Raw genomic sequence first — 25899 nt, 5'->3', positions numbered from 1 at the left:
ATTCCATGCTTTTGTACACCAAGGAAAATTCACCTTTCCCGTGGATTCCTTTATTCCTGAGACTCGCGAGTACACCTACTGATGCACCTGCGGTCAAAAGAACTGCCAGGTCGCTCGATAAATATCTTTCGCCAGGAGCCACGTTTTACGAGAAGACGGCATCCACTGGTTGTTTCCTCCGAGCAAAAGCTCTCCGCTGAAGCGAAAGCGGCGCTAATTTTCCGACGACTTTGTCCCGTGCTTTCGCCCGGCTCGAGATTTACAACGCCGTACGTCGAGTTTTGCCCTTACCCGGCCGCAGTAAAACAGAACAGAGGGCTTCGCGGAGCACGGCCCCTTAAAGTAGTTCCGGAATTCAATTTTGAGAATTAAATTTAAGCTGCACTTTGAATTATATCGTACTGTAATAAAGCCCGACTGTAATATACCGCGGCGCGACATGGCAAGATCGAGAACTTTGAAAGAATGACGTGTACAGAGTATTTTGAAAACGTTTCGATGATCCGGATTCAATTCGTAGTAACAATATGGGAATTTGACCGAAGTGTACAAATTATCGATGAATTAGTAACTAGTAAATTGAAAAGGAAATTTTAAAGCTCAGAGATGCATAGAATGCACATAATGGGCAAAAAAATATGTGAAATACGAGAGTATTATTATTATGATCTGTTATGATATTTAGTAGGTAAAACAAACTATCTAGATTCCACTTTTTTTAATGATATTTATATAAATATGAATTTGTACAAGTATGCGCATTCTAATTACCAATTAGAAGTAATTCTTGATGAATATTTTCATAAATTCTGGAGGAACACATAGTCACGCCTAATCTGTGAAGATGGTAATGTCATAAGAATTGCAAAATACTTTAGACAATTATTATTTATTGAATCGTTTAATAACAATTATAGAAAAATATAATAAAAAGGATATATTGCAACTGGTATGTCCTTATGAAGATATTACTAATTCATGTTTGTGTAATAATTTAATAAGACTGTTATAGAAACTTATATAATGAAAGAATATATTAACGCTAATATAAAATATATACGTATTATCCGTTTAAAGCATTTTATAAATAGAGTAAATTCCTATATTTCAGATCAAACAGTTATTGTTCAAAGATATCTGAACGATCGTGATACGCTTCGTCGCGAGAGTTGCTGCACGTGAACTAGCTAGAAAATCAAACATTTGAAGAATTAAACGAAAGTCTACAAACTTCAAGTATACTTTTTAAATTAACCGAAGCAAACAAGATAACCAACCGCCTCACAAAATCGCATTAAAGAAAGCGAAGAAAAGAGGAATGGGAAGTAAACGAGTTGAAGAGTTCAGCTTTTTCAGCGAAACTTTAAAATTTGTTATCGCACGGATCCCTCTTTTTCTTAAATGTCTTCTTTATCATCAAATTTGTTATTTTCTATATTATTAATTTATGATAAAACGTGCAACATTGTTCGCAAGTACATATTATTATAGTATAAAGAAGAAGTAAAAAGATGAAAGAAGAGTACTTCGGAAGATTAGTTGTTTGAAAGCTTTTATTCTGAAGCGGAAATTGTGAAAGGTAGGAAACAATTTTTCAATGAGAAAAAGGAGTGGACGTCCATTAGATTTAATAGTTGGAAACATTTATGGAATGATCAACTTGTTAATGAATTAAAACCTAATATTTTTCATTATTTTACATACTATAAATTGAGATCAATGTAAAAAAATCTGATTTTTATATAAACTTTATAATTTGAATACTATGACTTGCTTGGTTCATGAATTCTGTAATTTTTAGATAAAATATAAAAAATACAGTAGTCTGTGTGTTTTAGTTTTCATTTTACCCGAACTTTGCCAACAGATTTTAGGAAAATACATATTAATGTTCTTCCACATTTCATCAATTACGTTCGTTAAGATAACAAGTTTCTGAATTTGTAAATAATATTCTTCAAATTATAGCGTAGAACGTAGAAAGATTTTAACGATTGTAACATAATATTTAATGTTTAAATGTAAATAAAATAAAGGTAAAATGTAAGATGTTCCATCATTAATTTGAAAACATGAAATGGTATACATAATGAAAGATTCATAATATTTTGGATCTCCTTTAATTCACGAGATAAATTATATATTTGATAATTTTTTTTATGCTACTTCTATGTACAATAAATCTAAAATCTGTTCAAGTTTGCCACTGGATTTCACAGATTTCAATTCCATTTTTCATTCTTCATCTTTGCCAGATTAAGATTAACAACGTCAACACGATAACAAGTAGATAAAAAGAATTACATCGTCGTAAAAGCAGAATAAACGGAGCTTTCCTCTCTGCGATTCGTTCCTCCTCTCATTTTTCCCTCTGAGAAAGTAGATAAGCTGCTTTAATAAAACAATGGTATACATGTAACGAACAACACGGTGAATATTTTTAAAACCTAAGTTACATTACGAGATACTTTTCCAAGATTTGAAACTTAACCCAGAAAAGCTTCACAATCCTTATCTTCAAGCAGCTTACTCGAAACTTTATTCTACATCTTCAACGTCAATGAAAGGGTCTTTCTTCGTTATAATAAGATATAAAAAGTTATGGATTCTTTTATATAACAAGATTGTCGAGATTAAATCAATTGAAATCGAAGATATGAAATTCAGGATCAAGAGTTGAACATTCAGATCTTTCGTTAATGTCAGAAAATTGATAATAACGTTAAAAGAAAAAGATTCTTCCAGAGAAATAAAGCACAAGGAGGAAATTGTTGGAGAATCTTACGCATGGAAAAACGACGAGAAGAGAAATTATCGAACGAAAGAGTCGTTATTCCTAGCAATAAATTATTTAATTTCTTAGATAAAAAAATAAGCCAACTATTCTCTTACGTAACAAGATTTTAGCTGTTAAACCAATTAAACTTGAAAATATCAAATTTATAAATATCAAATATCAATAGTTTAGAGTGCAGATCTTTCTATCAAATAATGCTAGAAATATTAAAACAACAAATAATTCTACTCAATAATCTCAAAAACAAAATAACAACTCTTATAGAAAAAAATGCTCATATTTCTATTTTTCTTATAGAGGAAGCTCTTGTCCTTATTCCAGGAAATCATTGGAAAATTCTTCCATAGCCGCAAAGAAATTGACGAAAAAGGACAAATGCTGGCCAGAAGCAAAAAACCGTATCTCGGTCGAACCTGTTTTCGCGCTTTTTTTCCCAAACAAATTGTTCGATCGTCCAGCTCACTGATGGTCGTACCTTAAATTTCCGTTGTCATCGAGGATTCGAAACGCTCTGTAAATCACCCTTTCGCTACCGGCGAGAAAGAAGAGGCGGAGAAAAATTCCGAAGGAACGCCCTTCTTTTCGTTCCAAAGGAACGAGAGCTTTCTATCGTCTTCTTCTCTTCGTTTCTCACGACCTCCCTTCGTCTTGTGTCCCCCCATTTTCCCTCGATTCGCGAGGAAACCTTACGCCATATATCAACGGATTCGTCGAGACGACCGTGTATCGAATTTTCTCAGCAGAAAAGTCCAACGTCGAGACGAATTCTTTCCTCGACGAACGAAAAGATTCCGAAGCATCGAGAGATCCGTTGTGACAGATCGCGTTCGCCACGTCATGAAAGTGTTGAAACACGATCTACCCCTCGGGCCAATTTTCCTGGATATCGTTGCTTCGAATTCCGCTTCGTTGGTGCACGTACAGCCTTCGGTTTAAAAGTTTCGTTTATTCAGTTAACGTTCGTTTCGGTTGGAATTTAGTTACGTTTCTTTGGTGTGAGTACAAACGGAAGTTGGTATTGTTCGAGTGGTCGATGGAACGAGTCGTGTTCATCTGAAATGATATCTTGATGCATTGGTTGGGTCGTTGTTACTTGCGTCTAGGTTTTGATATATCCGATATGTTTGAGATTAATCGTGTAACTTGTGTCGATTCTGTCTGTTTCAATTGAAAATATTATCTGTGTGTTTAACGATTCGCGAGAGACGAGTAGTAGTGACTCGACGAGCGGAATGGAAGTGGATAGAAATATTACACTTTAATGGGAAATCTCTTATCGATGGGTTTGTCTGATCGGAATGACCAATTCGTAACTTTTTATGGAAATTTTGCACATTTACTACGGTACAATCGAGGTATTTTTATGATCTTGAAAAAATAGTATTTTCTAGATCGTTCGTTCTGAATTCTTCACGATTTTTCATTACATTGTCAAAATCAATTAATTGTCAAAATTAAATTGTCAACATTTTAATGCGATTAGTTTGTCCGAAAAGTGTCTTTCTTTTACAGACACGTGTTTTACTACGATGCATCTTGATACAAACGTGAAACCTAATTTGTCGAACGTTGTGGTCTTTATTTTGATAGAAGAAAATGGATCATACGTAATTCGATAAAATAATATAAAACGGAAAATATTGTGCATCCGTTATTTCCTTATAAAACGAAAGAAACTTTTCGGACGACCTAATACATTTAATCTTACATACCCTGCCCATAAATCTATCTATTCGACCGAAATCTCGTTCTCGAAATAATCACAACTTCGACATCTTCCTTGAAAACCGTTCTCGCTGCGAAATTTCATCGTTCGACTGGGAAACAAAAAGTTAAGCAGAGTTGAGCGAACTAGCCAGCCAACTTCATCACCGAAGCACCGTTTCCACGACTACATTTTACGAAATCACTGGTCCCAGCAGATGTTCTTTAATACCCCAATATATTCCTCCTATTGTCGAAACTTTCTCTTGCTCCATCGATTCCAACGTCGTTCCTCCGAGTCTCTGAATCATCGGTCGACTCGCTTGGAGCTTGGCGATTCCTCGCGCGAAAATCACCAATCACGTTTATTGAATTCTTAATGTCAGAATTTTTTCAAACGAAATACCAGCAACTTTAACCAAATTATATACTGGTAGAGGAATGCAAATTAATAGAAATGAAAGAAAAAGCATTAAAAAGAGCAGCAAGGTACGAAAGCCCTAGAATCGAAAAAGGAATTAGTAAAGGAGTGCATAAAGGAAAGAGAGAGAGAGAGAGAGAGAGAGAGAATGGGGGAATGGTCAGGAAGGGAAAAGAGCAAAAAAGAGAAAGAAGGGACTAGAAGAGGTGAGAAAAGGAGGGACGCAGATGAAAACAGGAGAGGAGCAAGAAAGGATGACAGCGGACCAAATTATAGAAGAAAGAAGAAAGAGAGAAGCAGAAGAGAGGGGGGAAAGGATAAGGGAATGCAAGTATAATATACACTACAGAAACATAGCCAAAGAAAAATTACCAAAGTACTTAGAAGGGAGGATGAAGTGGAAGGACGGAAGAATACTAGCAAGATTCAGATGCGGAAACGAGACCAAAGCAAGGGAATACTGGAAAAAAGAGGGGGGAAAAAGATGCAGGCTATGCAGAAGGAAAGAAGCAGATCTAAGACGTGTAATAGAAGAATGTGAAATAACGGGAGGACCAAAGGACATAGGAAAAACGCTAAACGAGACTGGAGAAGGTTTAACAGAACTGGAAGCAATAATAGAGAAGAGAAGGAGAAACGACAAGGAGGAGGCACAACAAGGAGGCTAAGGACCAAAGTGGCAGTAGTTTTTTTAGTCATTAGTTGATAATTTATAGTTCCTAATGTTTAGTTTTTAGAGGTAGAATAAGCAAGGTAGTGCAATAGAATAGAGTGGAGGTGGTGAACAACAACAACAACAACAACAACAACAACAACAACAACAACAACAACAACAACAACAACAACAACAACAACAACAACAACAACAACAACAACAACAACAACAACAACAACAACAACAACAACAACAACAACAACAACAACAATAATAATAATAATACCAGCAGCTTTATTCGTCGGATCTTCATTCTCTTTCGATTTTTGTTCGCTGTCAATCAACTGGACTTTGCGATTGCATATTTAGAAAATCATACGTAGCATTAAAAATAACGAAGAAACGTGTTACTATTTCGAAGATTCGCGACGCAACAAGATCCAATTCGTTGCGATTCGATCGATCGATTGTAAAACGACGCGAAACCTCGTTACATCGTCGAATTTGTTTTTGTTAACGCATGTTATGCGCGTTACGCCGGACAGAGAGCCGAATCCGCTTTGTGGATCGGCTGCGAAGTTAAACCGATTTGCAGAAGCGAAATTCACTGGTATTATATGGTCGTTTAGCTCGACACTGTGCGCTAATCCATTTAGGGTAGACATTAGCCGACTTCTCGGCACAATGGAGGATGGGAAGAGCAAGAATTAGACAGTGAACTCGAACTCTGTATCGCATTAAACTACGGAGCAGCCTATTATTCGACGACGTTTTCTTAAGGGATACGCGCCGTCTCTGCGTCTGTTCTCTAACGACCGGATTGCGACGCGTTGCACTTGTCTTCTTGATGCGAATGCTCCGAGTTAAGCTTTTGATGCTACAGTTCTTCTCTTAATTGCACGATTTGTTACGGCTTTCATATAAAATAGGATCTGTATACGATCGCTCATCGATTCGGAATAAATAAACTGTTTCGACGTTTATGCAAATTCAAGCTTTTATGGATGCAATTGCAAAAATAGAATCTATGCAGTGGTTTATTTCACTCATTAAACGTTACAATTAGATTTTCATTTGTTTCTATGGATTAAGAAAGATAGAAAAATAACATCGAAGGGTGGAAAACTCGGAGCGAAGTAAAGCTTTCAATAATTCGTCTATGTAAAGGTCTACTATACAATTTGAAGAATGGATTTTACGTTCTTTTTAGAATCCGGTTCTTCTTAGAATGATATTAAGTTTAATCATCGTTAAGGATAAAATATTAAATGTTTGCACAGAAAACGTTCACTTACATCACTCGCATAGAATTCTACAAAGGAAATTACAGTAGCTAACCAAAGGGTTTTCCAAACCCTCGTTACCTTAACTTGTCCCTAGTTAAACCACATTAAAAAGTTGTTCGGTTGATTCTACTACTCGTTGATTTTCCCTCCTTCTGCTTTAACGTAACTTTTGCTGCTTCAATTTTTATCGCTTCGACAAGCCCCCTTATGATACTTTCTGTCTGATAACTCTCTGTCACGAGAATTACAAAACCGATATCCGAAAATTCGAAACTCATCGCATTATCTAACAAAGTAATTACTTTTCGAGTCCATTAAGGCAGCAGAACAATTTCTCATCAGCATTTTCCTACCTTAGACACTCACCACGTCGCAATTTCTCAACGAAAGGTTTCTTAAGACCCGAGCATCTTTCTTTCTGCCTTTTCCTTTCTTCGTAACGACCCATAATTGCGAGGTAAAACCAAATACTGTTGGGTCAAGAATTATTTTCTTTCGCTCTTTCGACGTCACACGAACGTTTTTCAACACGTGGACTAGTCGGAAGCTCGCAAAATATTCACGACGAAGATTCGACGCCCACAAAGCGTCGGAAAACTTGAAACGTTCGAATTTCGTCGATGTTTCAGAGCTTCGGCGAAAGTTTTTCGAATGGTTATGTTCCTTCGCGAACGCAAACCGACGTTTCCAAGGGAAAACTGTTTCCATCTCTGAACAGAACCATCCTGACTGATCCCAGCAGAAAGTAACGAGAATTGAAGGAGGAACGAAAGAATACTTTTACTGGAAATAAGCAAGCCGCTTGCTTTCAGACGTGTAAGAAATTGACCTTCTGTACTTAGATCTACTGTCACGAGATTTTTCTCTCAGAAATTATTTTCTGGTACGCTTTCGAAATCGACGAGTAAAGAATGAATTTTCTTATGAAAACGAATGTAAATTCTATGTAGAATATGGTGACAAGCGTTATAAATATAGAAAATTGTAATCGAAGATCACCGAGGAAAATATGATAAATCAATATTTGATGATTTACCAATTTTTTAAGGACTTTACTACGAGATACAGTCAGCCACGAAAATCTACATACATGTCTTATAATATAAAATATCATAATAAAAACGTTAGCTTTGATGACATTCTGCTATTTTCCTGGTATTGAACAGATTAAACGTTTTGTAATTTCTCGTGTAATTTTAACCCGAGATTTTTACGAGTTACGTGTTCAATTTTAAAAGTTTCTTTTAGGAATACATTGGTAACAATTACATCGATATGCAAGCATAAATAATTTCGTAACAAAGCGCGTTTTTTAATTTCTTTGGTAAGTCGAACACGCAAAATTTCGTAAATTTATGTGGACTCACGTGACCGATTGTACGCTGTACGTTTAACCACGCTAAATCGAAACGCGTCGCGAAGAAAATTGACAGATCGAGCTATCCGCAATTTCTTTCGAGTAAAAAGCTTCGTTTCGCTGCGAAATATTGCATCGTAATTTCCTTCGCGAACTTTCAGGGTTGCGCGCCTCGTTTAAGGTCTTCGTCGAGGGAAATTTATGAATTTACGTAATGTCTTCTTCTGGACGACGATTGGAGCAGACCTATTCTCCGCTTGTCGTTTCTTCTTGTTTTTCTTTCCCCTTTAACCTCGTCGCGAGGAAATTGATCTCGCTAAAACTCGTCGGAAAAACACGAAATGGTCGCTGTTGAAATAAAGCACGCGCTCGAGGTTACGACGACGGTTGTGATACAGAAGTCGTTTAAACGGTCTGCTGAAACTCTTGCAACTTCTGGAACTCGATTTGTAGCGAACGTTTGTTGGTATTTTCGGAAATTAACCGAGTGAACGATCGTTAACATTTTCCAAAAACGATTTGTCGGAAACTTTCGAGGAATTTCCCGACATTGATTTGTTGATAAACCACGATGGCATTCTTGGCTAATTAATAAAGGAGAAGTTTGCAAATACTCGAAATTGGTTTGCGATCAAGTTCATCGATCTACTCGGAAAGTGATTCTGTTGGAATTTTTGGAAATTGATCTGTGGAACATGCTGTCGAAATTGCTTTCTAACAGGATCTATTGAAATTCTTGAAGATTAATCTGTCGCGAACTTGGCTGAAAACTTTTGAAAATCGATCGAGACCGAAGCCGGCTGTTAAAAGCTAAAATTCTGGTTAGTTAAAAAATTTTAAAACTCGATTTCTTCTAAAAGTATCATATTCTAATATTCTGAAAAATCAATTTATCACTGAACGAAGCTCTATTTAAACGAGTTATGAATATCATTTCCATTAGTCAGTGTTGTATCATATTTTTATTACGTGATATTTACATACCATAAAAATAGAAAATACAGGACATACTATATATTCAATGAAAAGACAATTATATGCAAATATTGCGTTTCTCTACTCGCGTAAATCTAGTTTCTCTGCCGGAATTTACCATCAAATAATTCCTTCGCACGTGCACGTAGCGTAATAGTCGTTTCTTCTCGTATATACGAAATCAAATTTCCATCGCAGCCGGATGTTCGCCGATAAAGAAATTTCCAAATCGCTGAAACGTTCGTAACAGAAACGGCGCGCTCGCGATACGCGTTCTTTGGTCGAGCGTCGGTTCTCGACGCCCTGCTAAATTGGTTACAACGAGGTAGAAGTAGCCTGAATCGGCTCGTTTCATTAAACTGAAAGCAAACCGGGCTGATTCGAGCCACGCAGGTGTCCCAATTAAAAGAAACGTATCCAGTTTACGAATGTTTGCCGAGTTCGAGCAGAGAACGAGATAGACGTTTAATTTCGAACGAGCCGTATCGCGCAGATATTTCGTATTTTTTAACGTTTCACCTTTCCAACGTCACGTTCTCCCACTTTCCCTCTCCTTGCAGTCGCAGTATGCGTTTTATGAAAAAAGCACGAAAGTCGATTTTTCTTCTGAATACCATTCAAAGCGATGAAAATGAAGTCACTCGCACGAATTCCAGTTTCGTTTTTTCATTCTTGCCGCTCTTGTTAATTCAGCGGAAGCCTCCGACGCGTATAACGCAAAACAATTCGCTTTTTTCGCGTGCAATTAGTTAAAACAAGCGAGAAATTACGAGATTACTTGCACAATATTTCTCGATTAGAATCGTCGATTGATTGTTCTTGCAGATGGTGAATTGATAATCAGGAAATTCATTGAAATGGATTAAGTCCGTGAATGCTAGATATGATGAACGTACGTAAAAGTTACGACAACTTCATAGCAAATATACATTTAGTATTATTAGTAAAATTAGTACATAAGTAAAATTAATATGCAGCACAATCATGCCTTTAAACGTATAATTAGTTGCAAAAAAAAAACGATGTAATTTATTGATATAGCGAGTAATCGAGTGTTTGAATATTTTGGTGACTGGCGATAGATGATTTGTACGTTCTACGTATATTTACAGATTCGTTTTTCGTTTAGCCAATATATTAGGTTGTCCGGAAAGTGTCTTTCTTTCGCAAACGTGTCTTTTACAACAGTGCACCTTCATACAAATGTGAAACCAAGTCTATAAAATGTCGCGGTGTTTATCTCAATAGAACGACATGGATCGTACGTAATTCGACGAAATAATATAAAACAAAAAACGTTGTGCGTCTATTATTTCCTCATAAAACGAAAGAAGCTTTTCGGACAACCTAATAACATGAACTTTCGAAACGCTTCGTATAACGCACACAATACACGGTAAGAGCTGGAAAAATTTCGCAAGTAGTTCCATGAATCATATTTTTGAACAAATTCATAATTCGACGACTATACAGAGTAAAATCGTTGTCGAGTTATTCTTACTTTTATAACTGAAATACATTTTTGTCAAAAATAAACAATACTTTTGAACGATAGTGTACATGATAATAATCATGACACTCCTTTAAATACAGATTAACATTAATCTTGCGAAAAGTACATTTGCATATAGGTATGTACATTTTCGATCATCGCGATAATAACACAGAAAATCTGAAATCTATAGTTTTGTCGGCTTTAATGATAGTTGTAATGTTAGCCGTCCCGTGAAAGTTCTCTGTCCAACAGTCGAGTATTGCCTTGCAAACGGGCAGAAATGGGACCGTTTCGATAACCCGATTTTTAATAACATGCTCGAACGTCTGTTTCGCTATTTACGATTCTACGAGCTCGTTACTTCAACGCGAATTCAGCTCGTTACTTCTTGTTCGCATCTACGTCGACGTTGTCCGTCGTAAAATCCGATCCTGGCCAAATTAAAACAAAGAGAATCCTTTCGTCTCGCCATGCATCATCCTGGTCTCATTCTCTCGATGTTAAACAAAACGAGCATATACTGGGTGGTAAACATGAAGAGCTGTGTTTATAATAACACGGCGAAGATGAGACAACGAAGAAAGTTTATGTAAAACGAGGTCGTTTGAAACTTGACTACAGCAGCTACCAATGCTACCATCATTTGCGTAAACTGATATTATTTACAAGTAGATAGCGGATTCTTACGGATTTATGCAGAATTTACAAACACGAAGATTCACAGATTTCACTTAATATAGAAAAATATATAGATAGAGTATCTCTTGTAATTTTTAATAGATAAAACGAATCTCTATTTAAGTTCCACTTTGTTGATAATGTTCATCAAAATATAAATATGCATAAAAATCAACAGTCCGTTTATAACATAAAGAATGAACTTTAAATAATATTTTTGTATATATTAGGTTGTCCGAAAAGTTTCTTTCGTTTCATAAGGCGATAATAGATGAACAACAATTTCTGTTTTGTACTATTTTATTGAATTACGTATGATCCATTTCGTTATATCTCTATTATTACGTTCGTGCATAATTCAATGAACTAATATAAAATAAGAAACATTGTGCGTCTATTGTTTCCTTATAAAACGAAAGAAACTTTCACCTTCTTCGTTGTCTCCATCTCTGAGCTCACACCCCGTAAACAATCTGTAACACCCTATAAAATAGAGAACACAGGAATAGGAAAATGATGATGAAAAAAAAGAACACGAAGAGAAATGGAACAAAGAGAAGGATAAAAATACGAAGTTAGAGAGGGAGGGCGAAAAAGATACAGGGTCGCTTGGCGTTTCGTGAACTTTTAATAAAGCCCACGCGAAATTGTTCGCGCGATGTTTACGGTTTAATTGTGTAGTTTCGCGTGCGTAGAAACGGCCTATGCAATGAACGTTGGAGGCAACCGTACAAAGCTACACGTCGGACACACAGCACCGTTGAATTTCTCGGTCCCGACGAGACGCAGGAATGAATAATGCCACGGTGTAAACAATCTTCGGCGCACCCGCCTAATTGCAACCTCCCGTGTTTGATACTTGTTACCGAGTGAGAGAAATTCCAACGTTACAACGAATACACGGCGACTCTTCGTTCACATGCGATTTTTCGCATGAGGCACAGTGGCTCGCCAAAGTATTTCAAGAACATTCACCATAGGAAATTTTTATATGTATAGCGTATATGCGTTATAAGAACATTTTGAAATTTTATTAGCATTATAGCGAAACACGACAACGATCGTCACTATGTTGATGAAATTTGAAACCAATGTGGAAATGTATATGATATTATGAATTTGTATCAAATAACTACGATTAGTTGTAATTATCTCGTTAACTATATCTTTCATTGTCAGTATTATTCATTGCTAATACTGTTTTACATTTGAACTTACTATTACGCTGAAGTACTTTAGAAATTGTAATTATTAAAGTTTTACAGTAATTTTTCAAATAGAATAATAGAATAAACGGAAAAAATGAGATGGGTTTTTTTTTTAAATCAGTTTCTTATACATCTGTGAGATATAAAATTGATATTTCCAAAATATCTTATTACGCCAGAGAAAATCAGTATTCGATGGTTAAAAATTACCAATTTGAATTATGGATAATTTCTCGAAAATTTTGCAAAGCATCGGGGAATAACGTTGAAACGTTTCCAACTTGACCTGTTTTGACGATTGCGATGATAATTTTTATCGTTAGGAATTCGCTGTTTCTCGATGCATCTTGGACATTATCGACGTTGGCCAGCGATTAATGAATATTAAATGACGCGTGTAACACGGTATGTTGCCGATGTTACATCGCCGGAAACATAAAGGCGAGGACGAGAACATTTTATCATTCAAACGTAACGCGGACGTGCTAGAAATTCCATTCGGGTGTTCGCCACTGCATACTCGAGTGTACCTTCGGCGCGAAGAAGTTGCAAGAATATTTAAAACAGCAGGAATTCTCGCACGTTCTTGCATCGACACAAAGAGGACGCGGTGATAATACAAATTTGTTCTTTGAAATTCATTCGACTACGCCGGGTGATAAAAAAAAGGAGAAACGAAATGCGTTCATAACCGGTGAGAAATTGAATTTTTTCAAACACGATTCTTCTAGAATTTGCATCGCGTTACGCGATACTAATACAAAATCGACATCAATCGTAGACAAGTTCGTTTCTTTTCAGCTGTCGATAAAATTTGCTTGCGATTGTTACAGTAGATACAGTATATAAAAATACGAATGTTTTTGCATATCTGCGATTTAACAAATAATATATTCGTAGAAAATCTTTAAATTTGTCAGAGACTGACAGAAAGTTACTTGGAATGCTACGTTTCATAAAATAAAATTCGCTCCGACATACAAAAAAATCTATTAATCTTTTAATTTTTTAACGAATCCAACTTGTTCGTATCATAACTTTTCAAAAGAAAAATTCATGTTTATATACATATATCGAATAATATCTTATTTGCTGACACACTAAAGACATCGCAGCAGCGAAAATTCATATACCAGTGGATTCAAAGAAAATTTAAAAGACATCACGTATTCCGACTGTGAAATAGAATCGCGAATACTGTATGTATATCCGGAAATTCCTGGCATCATTTTCCTTGCATCCTGCCTTCTTGATTCCGCATTCCTAATGCGCGATAGGGGCTTTCCTGCCCTACACTGGGATTTCACTTTGTTTTGCAAGACTCGGGAGAACAAGCTTCGTAAACTTACACTACAGTGAGTAGTGTAAGTAAATAGCTTGTCGGACGTAATTTATTCATACGTTTTAGCGCGTAACAAGCTACGGTTTTTATAAATTATGTAACGTGAACGTACGTCATTAATCGTTTATTAGAATTTATTTTATTCATTCAATTAAACTTTCAGCGATTGAATTTAATATGATCTGTTTAATATGATCTGTTTAATATGATCATTTTTAGTTGATAATAATATAAATTATTATCTTTTAATGTAATTGAAACTACGGTGTAGATAAAAGTGCTCTTTCCTCTACAAACTGTATTTTGTATTTAAACCTCTGGTTATTCCAAAAATATGTTTCACATTTAGACTTTCACCGATTACAAAAATACTTGTTAATTACGTAAGATTTTACAAAATTTTACAACTGATGAACAAGATATTCCAATTTTATGAGTTAGAAATAATAAAATATTTATGAAAGCATATTCTAATTTACATGACGCATAAAAACGAATCTTTTTAACATACATAAAGTAAGCTTTTCTACAATGTATGCCTCACCTATCTTACATAGAATCCATAACATAGGAGAACTATTACACGCCCATATCGAATCCATAATTCTAAGGAGTTGGGGAAGATAAATTCATTCGAGGACATGCTCCGGCCAGTTACCAGTAAAATGGCGCAGCTGTTTCAACCAATGGTACAATCTTCAAATATCTTCCGTCATTACTACCTTGCAGACAAAGCCACTTGAAAGATAATCACGAATTTCCAGCGATCAAAATTATCTCGAATATTCAAATGGCATTCGATTCAGAACAGATTCGACCGTGATATTAATTCTACGCCCATTTCGAATAGTTCCGCCGGTTTATCTTTGATTGGATTCCAGCTATCGGGCATCTCGAATCCAACCCCTATGTATAACCAACGCCCGTATTAATTTATCGCTTTCGTGTCTATATAAAGAAATTCCTCGTTTCCGACAAATTTCCGTTTGAAAAATCGACGAACGCACGGACATTCGAGAAACAAACATTCCCCTAACGTGGAAAGTATTTAAAAAAGTATTTAAGTATGTTATCTGTCTCGGCAAATAAATTTAATTTAAATTTTCGTAAATTAGTCGCAGTTTTATATTTAAAACAATAGAACAATCGGCAAGTACAGCAATAAAACTTGTACCAACGAAATTAGTATTTTCTCAATTTTTGGCCAGTTTATATTTTAATGGTAGAATTCTCGACGAAAACTGAAGTACGACACTCTTGTAACGATGTAGTCATAATGAAAGGAATATTTTTATCAATATCTTTCACGGCTTTGAATTTTAACGACAGAGCGATGGACCACTGACTCGTGAAACTTGCACTGAAGAAATCGAAATAAAAATCGATATGATAAAATATATCGTACAGTGCAAGGAGAATATACAATTCATAATTTTATAAATATTCTGTCCTGCAGTGTTCATCTGGAAATTGCATAAGCATAGGAATATCTTGTATTTAGATTTTCATAATTAGTTACTTATTCACGGACACGCGATTTTACGAAGAATCATAATTTTGAGCAAACTAAAGAACCAACTAAATGGAACGTTATTCCTGCGCTCTGAAATTTCGAAGCCTAAACATTTTACAGTTACGAAGCAAAGTTCATTCCCTCAACCATTGTCTCCTTCATCTTTGCCGAAAGTTTGCCATCCAAGACTACCAGCCCCTTAACATCGCAGTCATAGTTAACCGGCTATTAATTAGATTTACGATGTGAATCACGAGTTTCGAATCACGCCAAGTTCTTGGCTGGACCGTTAATACCCAAGAAATTAATTACGCGAATTAACAACTTCACGACGGAACTTGAGCACTGTAACACACTATCATCCATGAATCTGTTGGCAGGCTTATATAAATCTCTTCTTAAGGTACATATTTAAACGTTCATACCCTTACCACATTTTGTAACCTAATTTTATGAATTTTAATGATTACACCTTTGGCTTTCATAAAACTTCCTCGATTAATCATCCATTTTTAAAAGACCAGCTTCCTAATGACGTCGTTTTAAGATTCTCCTGTTCGATCGTCAAGCGATGTAACAATCAGAGAATCGACAAAAATATATTTGTAATATCGTTATCAGTTACACGTTGCTCCTTCTCAAAATTCACCTTCTAAATTCGCAAAAATATTTCCATTTTTCTCTGAAAAATACTATTCGCGAGGTAAACGTATCTAAAAGATACGGGCAAGTTAAATAAAATAAATAAATAAGGGTGACGTTTCCGTTCGCTTTTCACCGACGACAGGTCGCATCGCCGTTTTTGCCTCGACCATTATCACGCGCATGGGATTCAGAAATTCCGGCGACAGGGGTCCACGGTCGAGGAATGTAGGTTTCCAAAGAGAACGGTCTGTTTCCGGGATGCAACGTCACTCGCTGAAAATCGCTATTTTTGCGTCCATCGCGCGAGCGAGAGAGTTTTATTTCTCCGACGCGTTCTTCCGTCGTCCAGTCACGTATCTGGGCTGCGCTTGTCCCGACAAAACGGCATCACGAAACCCTGTAGCTTGGATGGATCGAAGCTAACCCACCAAAAATAAGAAAATACGTCGGAAAAATATGACGCTGCAACGCGAGGAGGAGGAGAAACCCGTCCAGCAAGGAAAAACCGTATACCACCCTTATCTTCATAATCAATGAAAAACAAAAAAAAAAAAGAAGAAATCGCGGCTATTTGACAGTTATTTTTTAGTAGATCGAAGTGTCGTCAATGGAAATTTATTGCAAAACGCGCACAGTGAATTATTGACGCGTCGACTGCCATACGAATTTTGTATATTTTATGGTCTGAGAATGACGTTAGATTAAAATATACTACGCTGTAACATTTAATTTTCGCAAAACATTGCATCGCACTTGTGCATGTTCCTCTGATAATGTTATTTAACTCGTTCGCATCATTGACGGTTTTTTAATCCCTGGAATCTATATTATTCTAATTGTCGTATAAAATTTAGTAACGTGGGTGTCACTGATGACCACATTGTATTGCAAAAATCGTTGCTTATCATTTTGAAATTGGAAATTTACTCACAGAAAATTCAATGCGTTCCGCAGAGCATGCTCCAATAAAATTCAATGCTTACCTGTAACAGAGAATGCAAACAATATGGTTAGATATTAATTACTGATAAATACTGTATCGCAATAGTAGATTGATAAAGCTTATTAATGTATTCATATTACAGAGACACGAGTAACGAGCAAAATTTCACTAATTATATTAGATTAGATTGGTCATTAGATTGCCATGTGACAGATTCAATTATCTCGAATTTAACGCGACAAACTAAATTGTTTTAAATGATCACCTAACACCAGATTTTCATAATCAATTATAATAGTTGATGATGTACATATGCTGTAACCAGAAATAAAATAGTCGAACTATGGTATCCCACTGGGGTAGCTATCCACGTCTTATTTAGCGATTAAGTTAGAAAAATTAACCAAACGTCCAGCTGGACAAATTGTAAAATACAAATTAAATAATTAAAAAAAAATATGCTGTAACTATCGAAGATAACTATATACAGAGTATCCGATTCTAATCTATAAATCCTACGATATTAATTAGCTCGTATTAGAAAATAAATCGCTAACCTGAAACGCTATGAGAAATACGAGAAACAGAATCGAAAGAGACGATAAAAGACGCAGTGGCAAATCGTGCATGAAATCCGACAAACAGTCCGCGAATTTGATCAAATTTCACGGATAATTTCGCAGGGAAATCGCGAAACGGAAGTCTGTTCAACGAGAGGACGTCGACGGTTCCCGGAAATTGATATCCTTTCGGTTCCAACGGGTCCCTTCCACTTTCCATCCGCTGTATTTTCCAACCTATCCCAAACCTGGCGTACAACGAATAGCACCGGACACAAAAGCCGCGTCGGCGGGTTGATCATCAATCGCGTATCAATTCTTTACGGTTGATTTGCATGCGTGAGCGGCAGACAGTTTATCGTTTCGCATAGGTATCTGCTCGCGACCTGATAACTGGCGAATTGTGAGAAATTTATTGGACCACGCGTTCACGAATCATCGTGAACAACTATATGTTGGTAACAGAACGATTTACTACTGACAACTCGCGTGAGCATAATTTATTAGCGGCCTGGTAACCCCGCAATTTCTCTAATGATGACGTTATTCGTTCGTTGAATAATTCATATAACGATGATATCCAAGGAAATTACTCATTAGCTTAAACTGTCGTGTAATTATTTCTGAGATCTACAACGAGTTCACGATATAATGCCGCGCGATGTTTCAGAACGGCTGTCTAACTATGAAAAAGTCATAATTTCGATCATTTTCCATCACCTGATTTCACCTAAAAGATTGTAAAATTATAACGATTCTCAATTAGAATACTTGTTGCAAATTCTCACCTAGGTGACGATCAGTCAAGTTACAACTGATCGGTTGATATCGCGAACCGTAAACGCTGTTAACACTCAAGGTGCAGGTAGATTAAAGATGCCGAGTAATGTTACGTTTAGTGTAGTACAACACGACTGTTTGAAGACTGGTTGAAGAAAACTGTCCTCTCTCGAAGCATCTGATCCTTATATGCTAATTCTCATACCTGACCAGGGGGTGACGTCACCATGGTGTCTGTGAGATGCGAATCTCTTCCTTTCAATCTACTAACTGTTTACCCTCGTGGGCGCATTTTCTTTACTGTTAGTTATTGATACCCGATGTTTACTTTAAAGCGAACATATCGAGCGCTTAGGATTGTAAAGTCTTCAATTTGGCTTATAGGGGCACATAAGTCAGAGGACGATGCGAGAACGACTCATGTTGTTATTTTGTTTCAGACCATTGATTCCGCCTTGACGTACAAAACGTAACAACTCCGGGCAAAACAATGTCGCCGCTACATGCAACCGTCGAACAAAAACGAATTTGAATTTTCCGACTGGTATGAGCGGACGCGATCGCAAAGAAAACAGTTACAGTTATCAACATCAGTTATTAACGGTTATTAACAATTATTAACGGAGTTATACGAGTTATCGAGCGATCATACACTGTCTTTGCGAATACATTTGTACGAGCGTCTCTCGACAGTATTTATATTTATTAATTTATTTAATTTATTTCAAGTATATTCAACAATTACAACAACGAGCAATCTCGCCGTTAAATCTCACCGACCAACTATCCTCTACAGACTAATATGTACACAGAGATCGGTAATATTCGTCGTCTCAAAGAATATCATTTAGCGATCGATATCTCTTCTTTGTAAAAAACGACGCTTAAAATAAATTGTTGTACGTATTATAGATTTTGTAGAGAAAGACGCATGAGAAAATTTTGCAATAAAGAAATTCTACTGGAAAAAGTTAAACTTCAAATTTTCAAACGAACGAATTAATTTTCCGCCTTTAATAAAGAGTTACGCGACAAATTATACTGCAGTGGGCAACGAAATGCGACGAGGAACAACGGTCGGGAAATAAAGCTAAAACGGCAGATTAACTAGCCGCGGTAATAAAACGACGACGAGAGACCGTCGCAGCTTGTTTATCTATTTAATTCTACGCGTTGCTTGCATAAAAATCTACGCGGGCTAGCGTGCCTTTCAAATTGTCTAAGCGAATTCGTTCGCGCCACTGCACGTTCTTTTCCCTTCTCTTTACTTCTCCTATCTTTTTCTCTTTTTGTTGGTTTTGTCCTCTGAAAACTTCGCGGTTGCGCCCCGTACGAACAGAAAGACACGAAGGATAAAAGTGGGTGGGCAAAAAGTTTTCGCACGAATCTCATTTTCTGTTCGGCAATTTGCATCACAACGAGCTAGACGGCTTTGTTAAGAGTCCAAGTCGCGCGTTGAATGGCGACAAATTAACGTTCGTACCGCGAACGGAATGGAACAAACCCAATGCGCTGGCTGAATTAGAAATAATAAGTTTCCTGTTTCTCTTTGCTCGTCGAGTTTGTCGGCCACGAGGCTATAAGTGTCCTAGACTAAGTACAGTACCGTGTAGTCGAGCCCTTCTTCAATTTATTTATACGAAATTCCGTTTAACTTCGCGGTCGAAAGTTACGCGTTGAAGCGGAGAATACGAGAATTTGGCCCCTGTTGTCGCTTTGTTAATCGCGCGCCAATTAATTGAAACGAATGACTTGTACTTTCTTTCGAATTTTAACGAACCTAAGTTTCGCCGAATATCTGAACGGTGTTCAACAAACTTTCGCTAATAGTTACACGTAACATCAACCCCATCATTCGTATCGTTAGATTTTAAAATTAAAAAATCGCTTCAAACACGGACGTAAATATTTTGAAAAACGCTTATCCCGATTATAACTATTATAATATGAAATTTTACTCCTTCAATTTCCAAGGATTTTTAATACGTTCATCGTTTATTTCTCAAAGCGTTGTTTAAAGTGATAAATGCGTTTCGGGTAAAATGCTCGTTTTGTAAACAGAATTGTGCAACGCGAAACGTTGGTTGTTTATTGAAACCGACGTTCGTTATTTAGTAGTAAAAAATACGAGCTGCGAAAATGCAGAAGAAAGGAAATCGTTTTGCCGGATTGCTTGTCGAACGAAAAGATCGTAATGGCGAACAATTGACGCGATATTCAAACAGGATCCTTATTAATAGAATTCCCTCTGCTCCCTTATCTCTGTTCTTTCTCTAGTTAATTTACATCGCGTTCGTGTTACGACGATATCGGTTAAGCATTTGGAGAATCGCGATAATATTCGCGATATTCTCATGCACGTTCGAGAACTCGATCCCTTGCAAGAACGAAGACCAGGAAAAGAAACGTCTGCTACGTGCTGGCCGCGAAACGACGCTTTATAGATCGTTGCTCCTGGTTGAAGGATGCTTAAAGATCAAGGAAACGGGGCCGCTGGGACGGTGCCTGATCGGCTGTAAATAACGAATGAATATCTAATCACGTTTTACGACCCGATACCTACATATATAAGCGCTAAAACGTGTATCCTTGGGAGAGGACGGAACTTTTCTCCTCGCATTACGACGAAAGAGAAAGCGTTCGAACGATATCACGTTGTGATCATTGTACATGGCGTCCATTTTATGTTACTTCTCGTAATCTCTTTATTTGCGCCTAGACAAACTCTGCGATTTATCGAGCGTGTTGTCACGCATGCACGGTTTTACGATAAAATTTCACGCGCGGTTTGTCGGATAACAGTGTAACACGCAAACACCGAGACCGCAAAAATAATCGTATCTGGAGTAACAGAGACATTTCCTTTTTAACATAGACATTTTAACTGTAAAATATCGGATGATGAGTGGCTGTGGCTGGATTATATCAGATTTGTACGAGTAGATTACATCGTGTTTCTAGATTACATCTGTGCCATTGTTTTATGAGAGTACGTAATAGAATTTCTTATTAGAAAGAACTATACGCATATAATTTTCTAATTTTTTCATCTAATGAGAAATCACACTCGAGAATTTTGTTAGAAAAATATATTTGTAACTATATTTAGAGATTGCGGAAGCTATGAGACTATGAGATTCATAAAATAGCAGAAATTACATTATAAACACTGTACAACGAATTATGAAGGACATTTGTGAAAACATTGAAATTATACGAGATAACGAAAATTACAAAATTGAACATTAATATTAACATACTTTTTCCCCGTGAGACATAGAAGTAATCTGCATGAAACATTAAAATAGCCAATGATAAGCAAACGAACTTTAACCAAGCGACACTTCAAATTTGTTTCTCAGTTTTATGCAATCTCTTTACAAAATTTCATACAGCCACGATTTTAATATCTTAACGTTTATTCTCTGAATTTTAATAATGAACAAATTTTAAGTTTTTCTGTTTTTTTTTAATCCTATAATCCATGGATGCTTCATTTCAATTCAGAATGTTTTTCGTCACCGAACATTTTCTCGGACAAACTGCCCGAAAATTTTGTTTTTCCTTGCTCTTTACACGAAGACCAAGCGTGAAACAATTTAAGTAGCGGCCTGCTCGAACATCGCGGTCGATAATGAAACCTTTCCATGTGACGGATTTCTACGGTTAAAAGAATCAAGGTGGTTTCCGCAAAGTGCTCGAGAAGAGAAGTTTCCCCATAAATCTGCCTCGAACACTCTCTGTTCGTTCAGAATTGCATACACTGACCCTCTCAACTGTGCGCAGTCCTTGCGAAAGAATTCGCCTCATTCGATAAAATATGTGAGGAACGATCTTCGTCTTTCTTTCAAATATCTGGCGATTTTCCTGATTTTAATTAACTTACATACATACAACGTAAAATATATGTAAATATTATATGATATTTTAATTCTAATTAAATTCAAATTATTAAAAGTGTAACGGCACATGTGTTAGAGAACAATTCAAATCATGTTGTTGTTTTGCCTCGGAGTATCAAAATCGTTAGGATACACGTCATGTAAAAATAAATAAACTCTGAGCAAAACAATGTCACCGCTACGTGCAACCGTCGAACAAAGACGAATTTGAATTTCCCCGACTCTCCCCGGACCAGTACAAATAAACGGACGCGGTCGCAAGGAAATGAGTTACAGTCAGTTGTCGATCAGTTATCAACGAATTATCAACGAATTATCAACGAATTATCGATCTAATTAACGAGTCATTAGCGATCCTATTTTACGACTTATATACTGTACGAGTATCTCAGCGAATATTGTTTGTATATTAATTTATTTAATCATTTTAAATATACTCGATGGTTTCAACAACGAATCATCTCGTCATTAAACCGACCAACCATCCTCTACATATAAACCTCTACAAAAGTTTTAATTAAAGTTACCTTCTTCGCATTATTCGTCATAAATGTTATAAATTTATTATTATTTACTATAATGGTGTGACAAAATGAATGCAGTACAAAACATATAAAAATAGTTTTATTTAGCAATTAAGGGCTTTGATAGTAAAGTAACAAATGCTAAAACCTGTTACGGTCCTTTAGGATTAATGAGGATCTGAATAAATATTATCGAGGGATGGATTATGGTTTATGGTAGGGCTTGGAACAGAACGACATACAACCAGACTCCATCCCTCGGGCAAGATAGCTACCAAACGTCTAAATATTATTGTCTCGGATCCTCGATAATTCTAAGAAACCATTATAAATTTTAAGATCGTTAACACCACACAAGTATCTTTTAAGTTGAAGCGTTCTTTAAGGTCGATAGTCATTTGCAGGGAAATACGAAAAAACTGGCTTTTCTCATATACAATGCGAGCGACCTTTAATTAGGGACGGCCAGTACCCACCTTACCACCAGCCCTTTTCTCATCCAATTAGCAGCGATGACCGTTGCCCTCACTTTCCGAACCAAAAATTGTCATTAACGAATCCGCTTGTCCCGTGCCTTAGACACACCCATCACTGTTTTTCTCCGTGACATTACCATCACCGAAATTCACTCATATTTCGTTCCTTGATCGGCGAACATCTTAAGTTGATACTGAAGTCTCGTCGAGAACACATCGATACGCACCACGCGCAAATACCCAGGTCTTCAAAGTTGTTAGAAGTGAGGTGTATGTTTACACTGTTAAGCCAGTGTTATAATCAGTGAAGCACTCTTAAGCGAAATAACGGTCGAACATTTTGGTGCTTTAAGTCAGATTCACGTGCATTAAAAAGTGAAGCAGTGTATACACGAGTGACACCCACAAGAACATAGTGTAAGTGCCAACAACTTCGATTTCGCGACGATCAAGTAAGCTCGTTAACTATATCGCCAGTTCTAATTCTCATCGCAACAATGTCAGAAATCAGCTCTTTACAGAAAAAACGAGACGATCTGCTAGAGTGGATCTCAACCATATCGCCTTGCGTCGATGAATACGAAAAGTCCGGTGGATGTAACGCGAACCTTTTAAAAACATATAAAAAACAGATCGACGACGCTTGGAGCCAGGTGACGGTTGCCCAGAAAGAGTTAGTAGATGTCAACGAAGAAAAACCCACGGACGTAGCCGACGCACAACAAAAGTATTGCGCCCTGAACGAACGATTGACCAAGCTCATTGATAGCGTACCATTATCACCAACTCCAACACCAGTACCAACAAACAGCGTCGTATCGACCGCAGTCGCTCGGGCAATGTCAATAAAATTACCGACCCTACAGATACCTACATTCGATGGCACCATCGAAAACTGGAGTTCCTTTTACCAAATCTTCGATGTGACAATAAACCAAAACAATGAATTGACACCTGTTGAAAAACTACATTATCTCCGGGCCTTATTAACTGGAAAAGCCGCGAGAAGCATTGAATCGTTGGGCAGCTCGGAAAATGACTACTCAAACGCTATCGCTATTCTTAAGGAAAAATTCCATTATCCAGGTTACATCTGTCTACGCCACTGGAACGAGATTCTGAAACATCCGAAACTGATAAAGGAAACACCTGAGGCTATAGGAAATTTAGTCGATAGGGTCAATATGCATCTCCGCATGTTGAGGAACTTAGGACAGCCAATCGTATCGGACGTCGTTATCATCGGCGTGCTCCTGTCCAAGCTAAGCCCAAAGACAATTCACCAATGGGAGTTAACCGTGCCCGACAAGAATCTTCCTTCGTATTCGCACCTATTAGATTTCCTTAAGACACGGGCGAATCGCAGCATGTTCGTCACTGCAAATGCACAAAGAGGAGCGTTGAAACAGCACCCCCGCCTCCAAAGACATGCGCCCCGGCGTTACGCAAACACCGCGATCAACTTTAGGCCCAAGTGCCCAATCTGCAGGCAATCGCACAGAATTTGGAATTGCAATATTTTTGTAATGAAACCAGTCAGAGAACGCATAACAGCCGCCTTGAAAACATCACTGTGTACCAATTGCCTACGTAAGGGGCACATGTCTGCTGAATGTTTCGCAACTGGACGTTGTCAAGTGTGTGGGCAACGTCACCACACACTGCTGCATCTCAACAAGACTGAATTCAGAAAGAAGAACGTCACAAACGACCAAACATAAATTCTCAATTCCTGACAACTGGTTCCAACTACCATGGATCCCAATGACCTTCTTGTCCTCACTCCCGGCCACATCCTCATTGGCCATTTATTAAGAAGCCTTCGGGAGCGAAATTTCACGGACATTCCATCAAACCGCTTATCCAGCTGGCAATTGCGACAACTCAAGCAAGATTTCTGGAGCCGCTGGCATTTGGAGTATCGAAGTAACGAGACTTCGCGATTCTCGTTGACGCGTTACATCGCGAACGCGTCTCCCCGCGAAATGGTCGAACAAAAATGTTTCTAGTACTTTCCACGTTCTTTTCTTCTTCCAAGATGCAAAACCGTGGACGAACCTAAATCTTAATATGGACGAGATGTATCGAATTTCTCCGATTTCCACGATGATGATAATATTTTCGCTTGATGAATTGCAACGATCGAAAGGAACGATAATGTTGCCGAAGCCAGTTGAGAAGAAAAGTTTCTCTATAAATCTAGAATTCTAAAGCTATTGTCCATTGAAAGATATATGTATGTGTATATACATCGACACGCGTGGAAGGTTGCGAGACAGCTTTTATGTTCGATGAAATACGCGTGAAATCAAGAAGTCTCGTGAAAAATCAGTGGTAGGAACCTTTTCATACTTTTGCATTCCGTTACAACAGTTTCCTTGCACGCGACAGTATATCGATAACTAGGAAAAGTACAGTAAACTTCTTTATTCCGGATGATTTAGGACTAGCATAAATCTTCGATAGTTACGGAAACTTTTGCAATGTTTCGTCAAATTTGGGCTATTATTTAGACTATTATTTTAAATTATTTATTTTATCGTTTGGATAATATTCGTTAAAATCTGTAACAACTGCGCAACGCTGAAACTTTCCTTTAAAATGAAATTTTTATTAACGTACTTTCCAACGCATTGAA

General features: G+C 37.1%; 2 protein-coding genes across 2 annotated transcripts in view; one reads left to right on the top strand and one right to left on the bottom strand.

The window, feature by feature from the left end:
- The window catches only part of LOC100742007 (ras-GEF domain-containing family member 1B-like), a 241605-nt gene that overhangs the window by 118661 nt on the left and 97045 nt on the right, over positions 1–25899 (bottom strand). The gene's annotated exons all lie outside the window — the stretch shown is intronic.
- Positions 4976–5698, top strand: LOC117152567. Its single transcript, XM_033324800.1, has one exon. The coding sequence runs from the start codon at positions 5150–5152 to the stop codon at positions 5588–5590; it is 441 nt and encodes a 146-aa protein (XP_033180691.1). The 5' UTR covers positions 4976–5149; the 3' UTR covers positions 5591–5698.

Source organism: Bombus impatiens, unplaced genomic scaffold, assembly GCF_000188095.3.
Source record: "Bombus impatiens unplaced genomic scaffold, BIMP_2.2 scf_0064, whole genome shotgun sequence".
In the NCBI taxonomy this organism is placed as follows: domain Eukaryota; kingdom Metazoa; phylum Arthropoda; class Insecta; order Hymenoptera; family Apidae; genus Bombus; species Bombus impatiens.
The sequence above is the reverse complement of the archived record's forward strand: the minus strand, read 5'-3'. Positions and strand labels throughout refer to the sequence as shown.

What these genes read in the sequence shown, in the direction of transcription:
- LOC117152567 (XM_033324800.1), top strand. Translation starts at nt 5,150, where the DNA reads ATGAAAACAGGAGAGGAGCAAGAAAGGATGACAGCGGACCAAATTATA.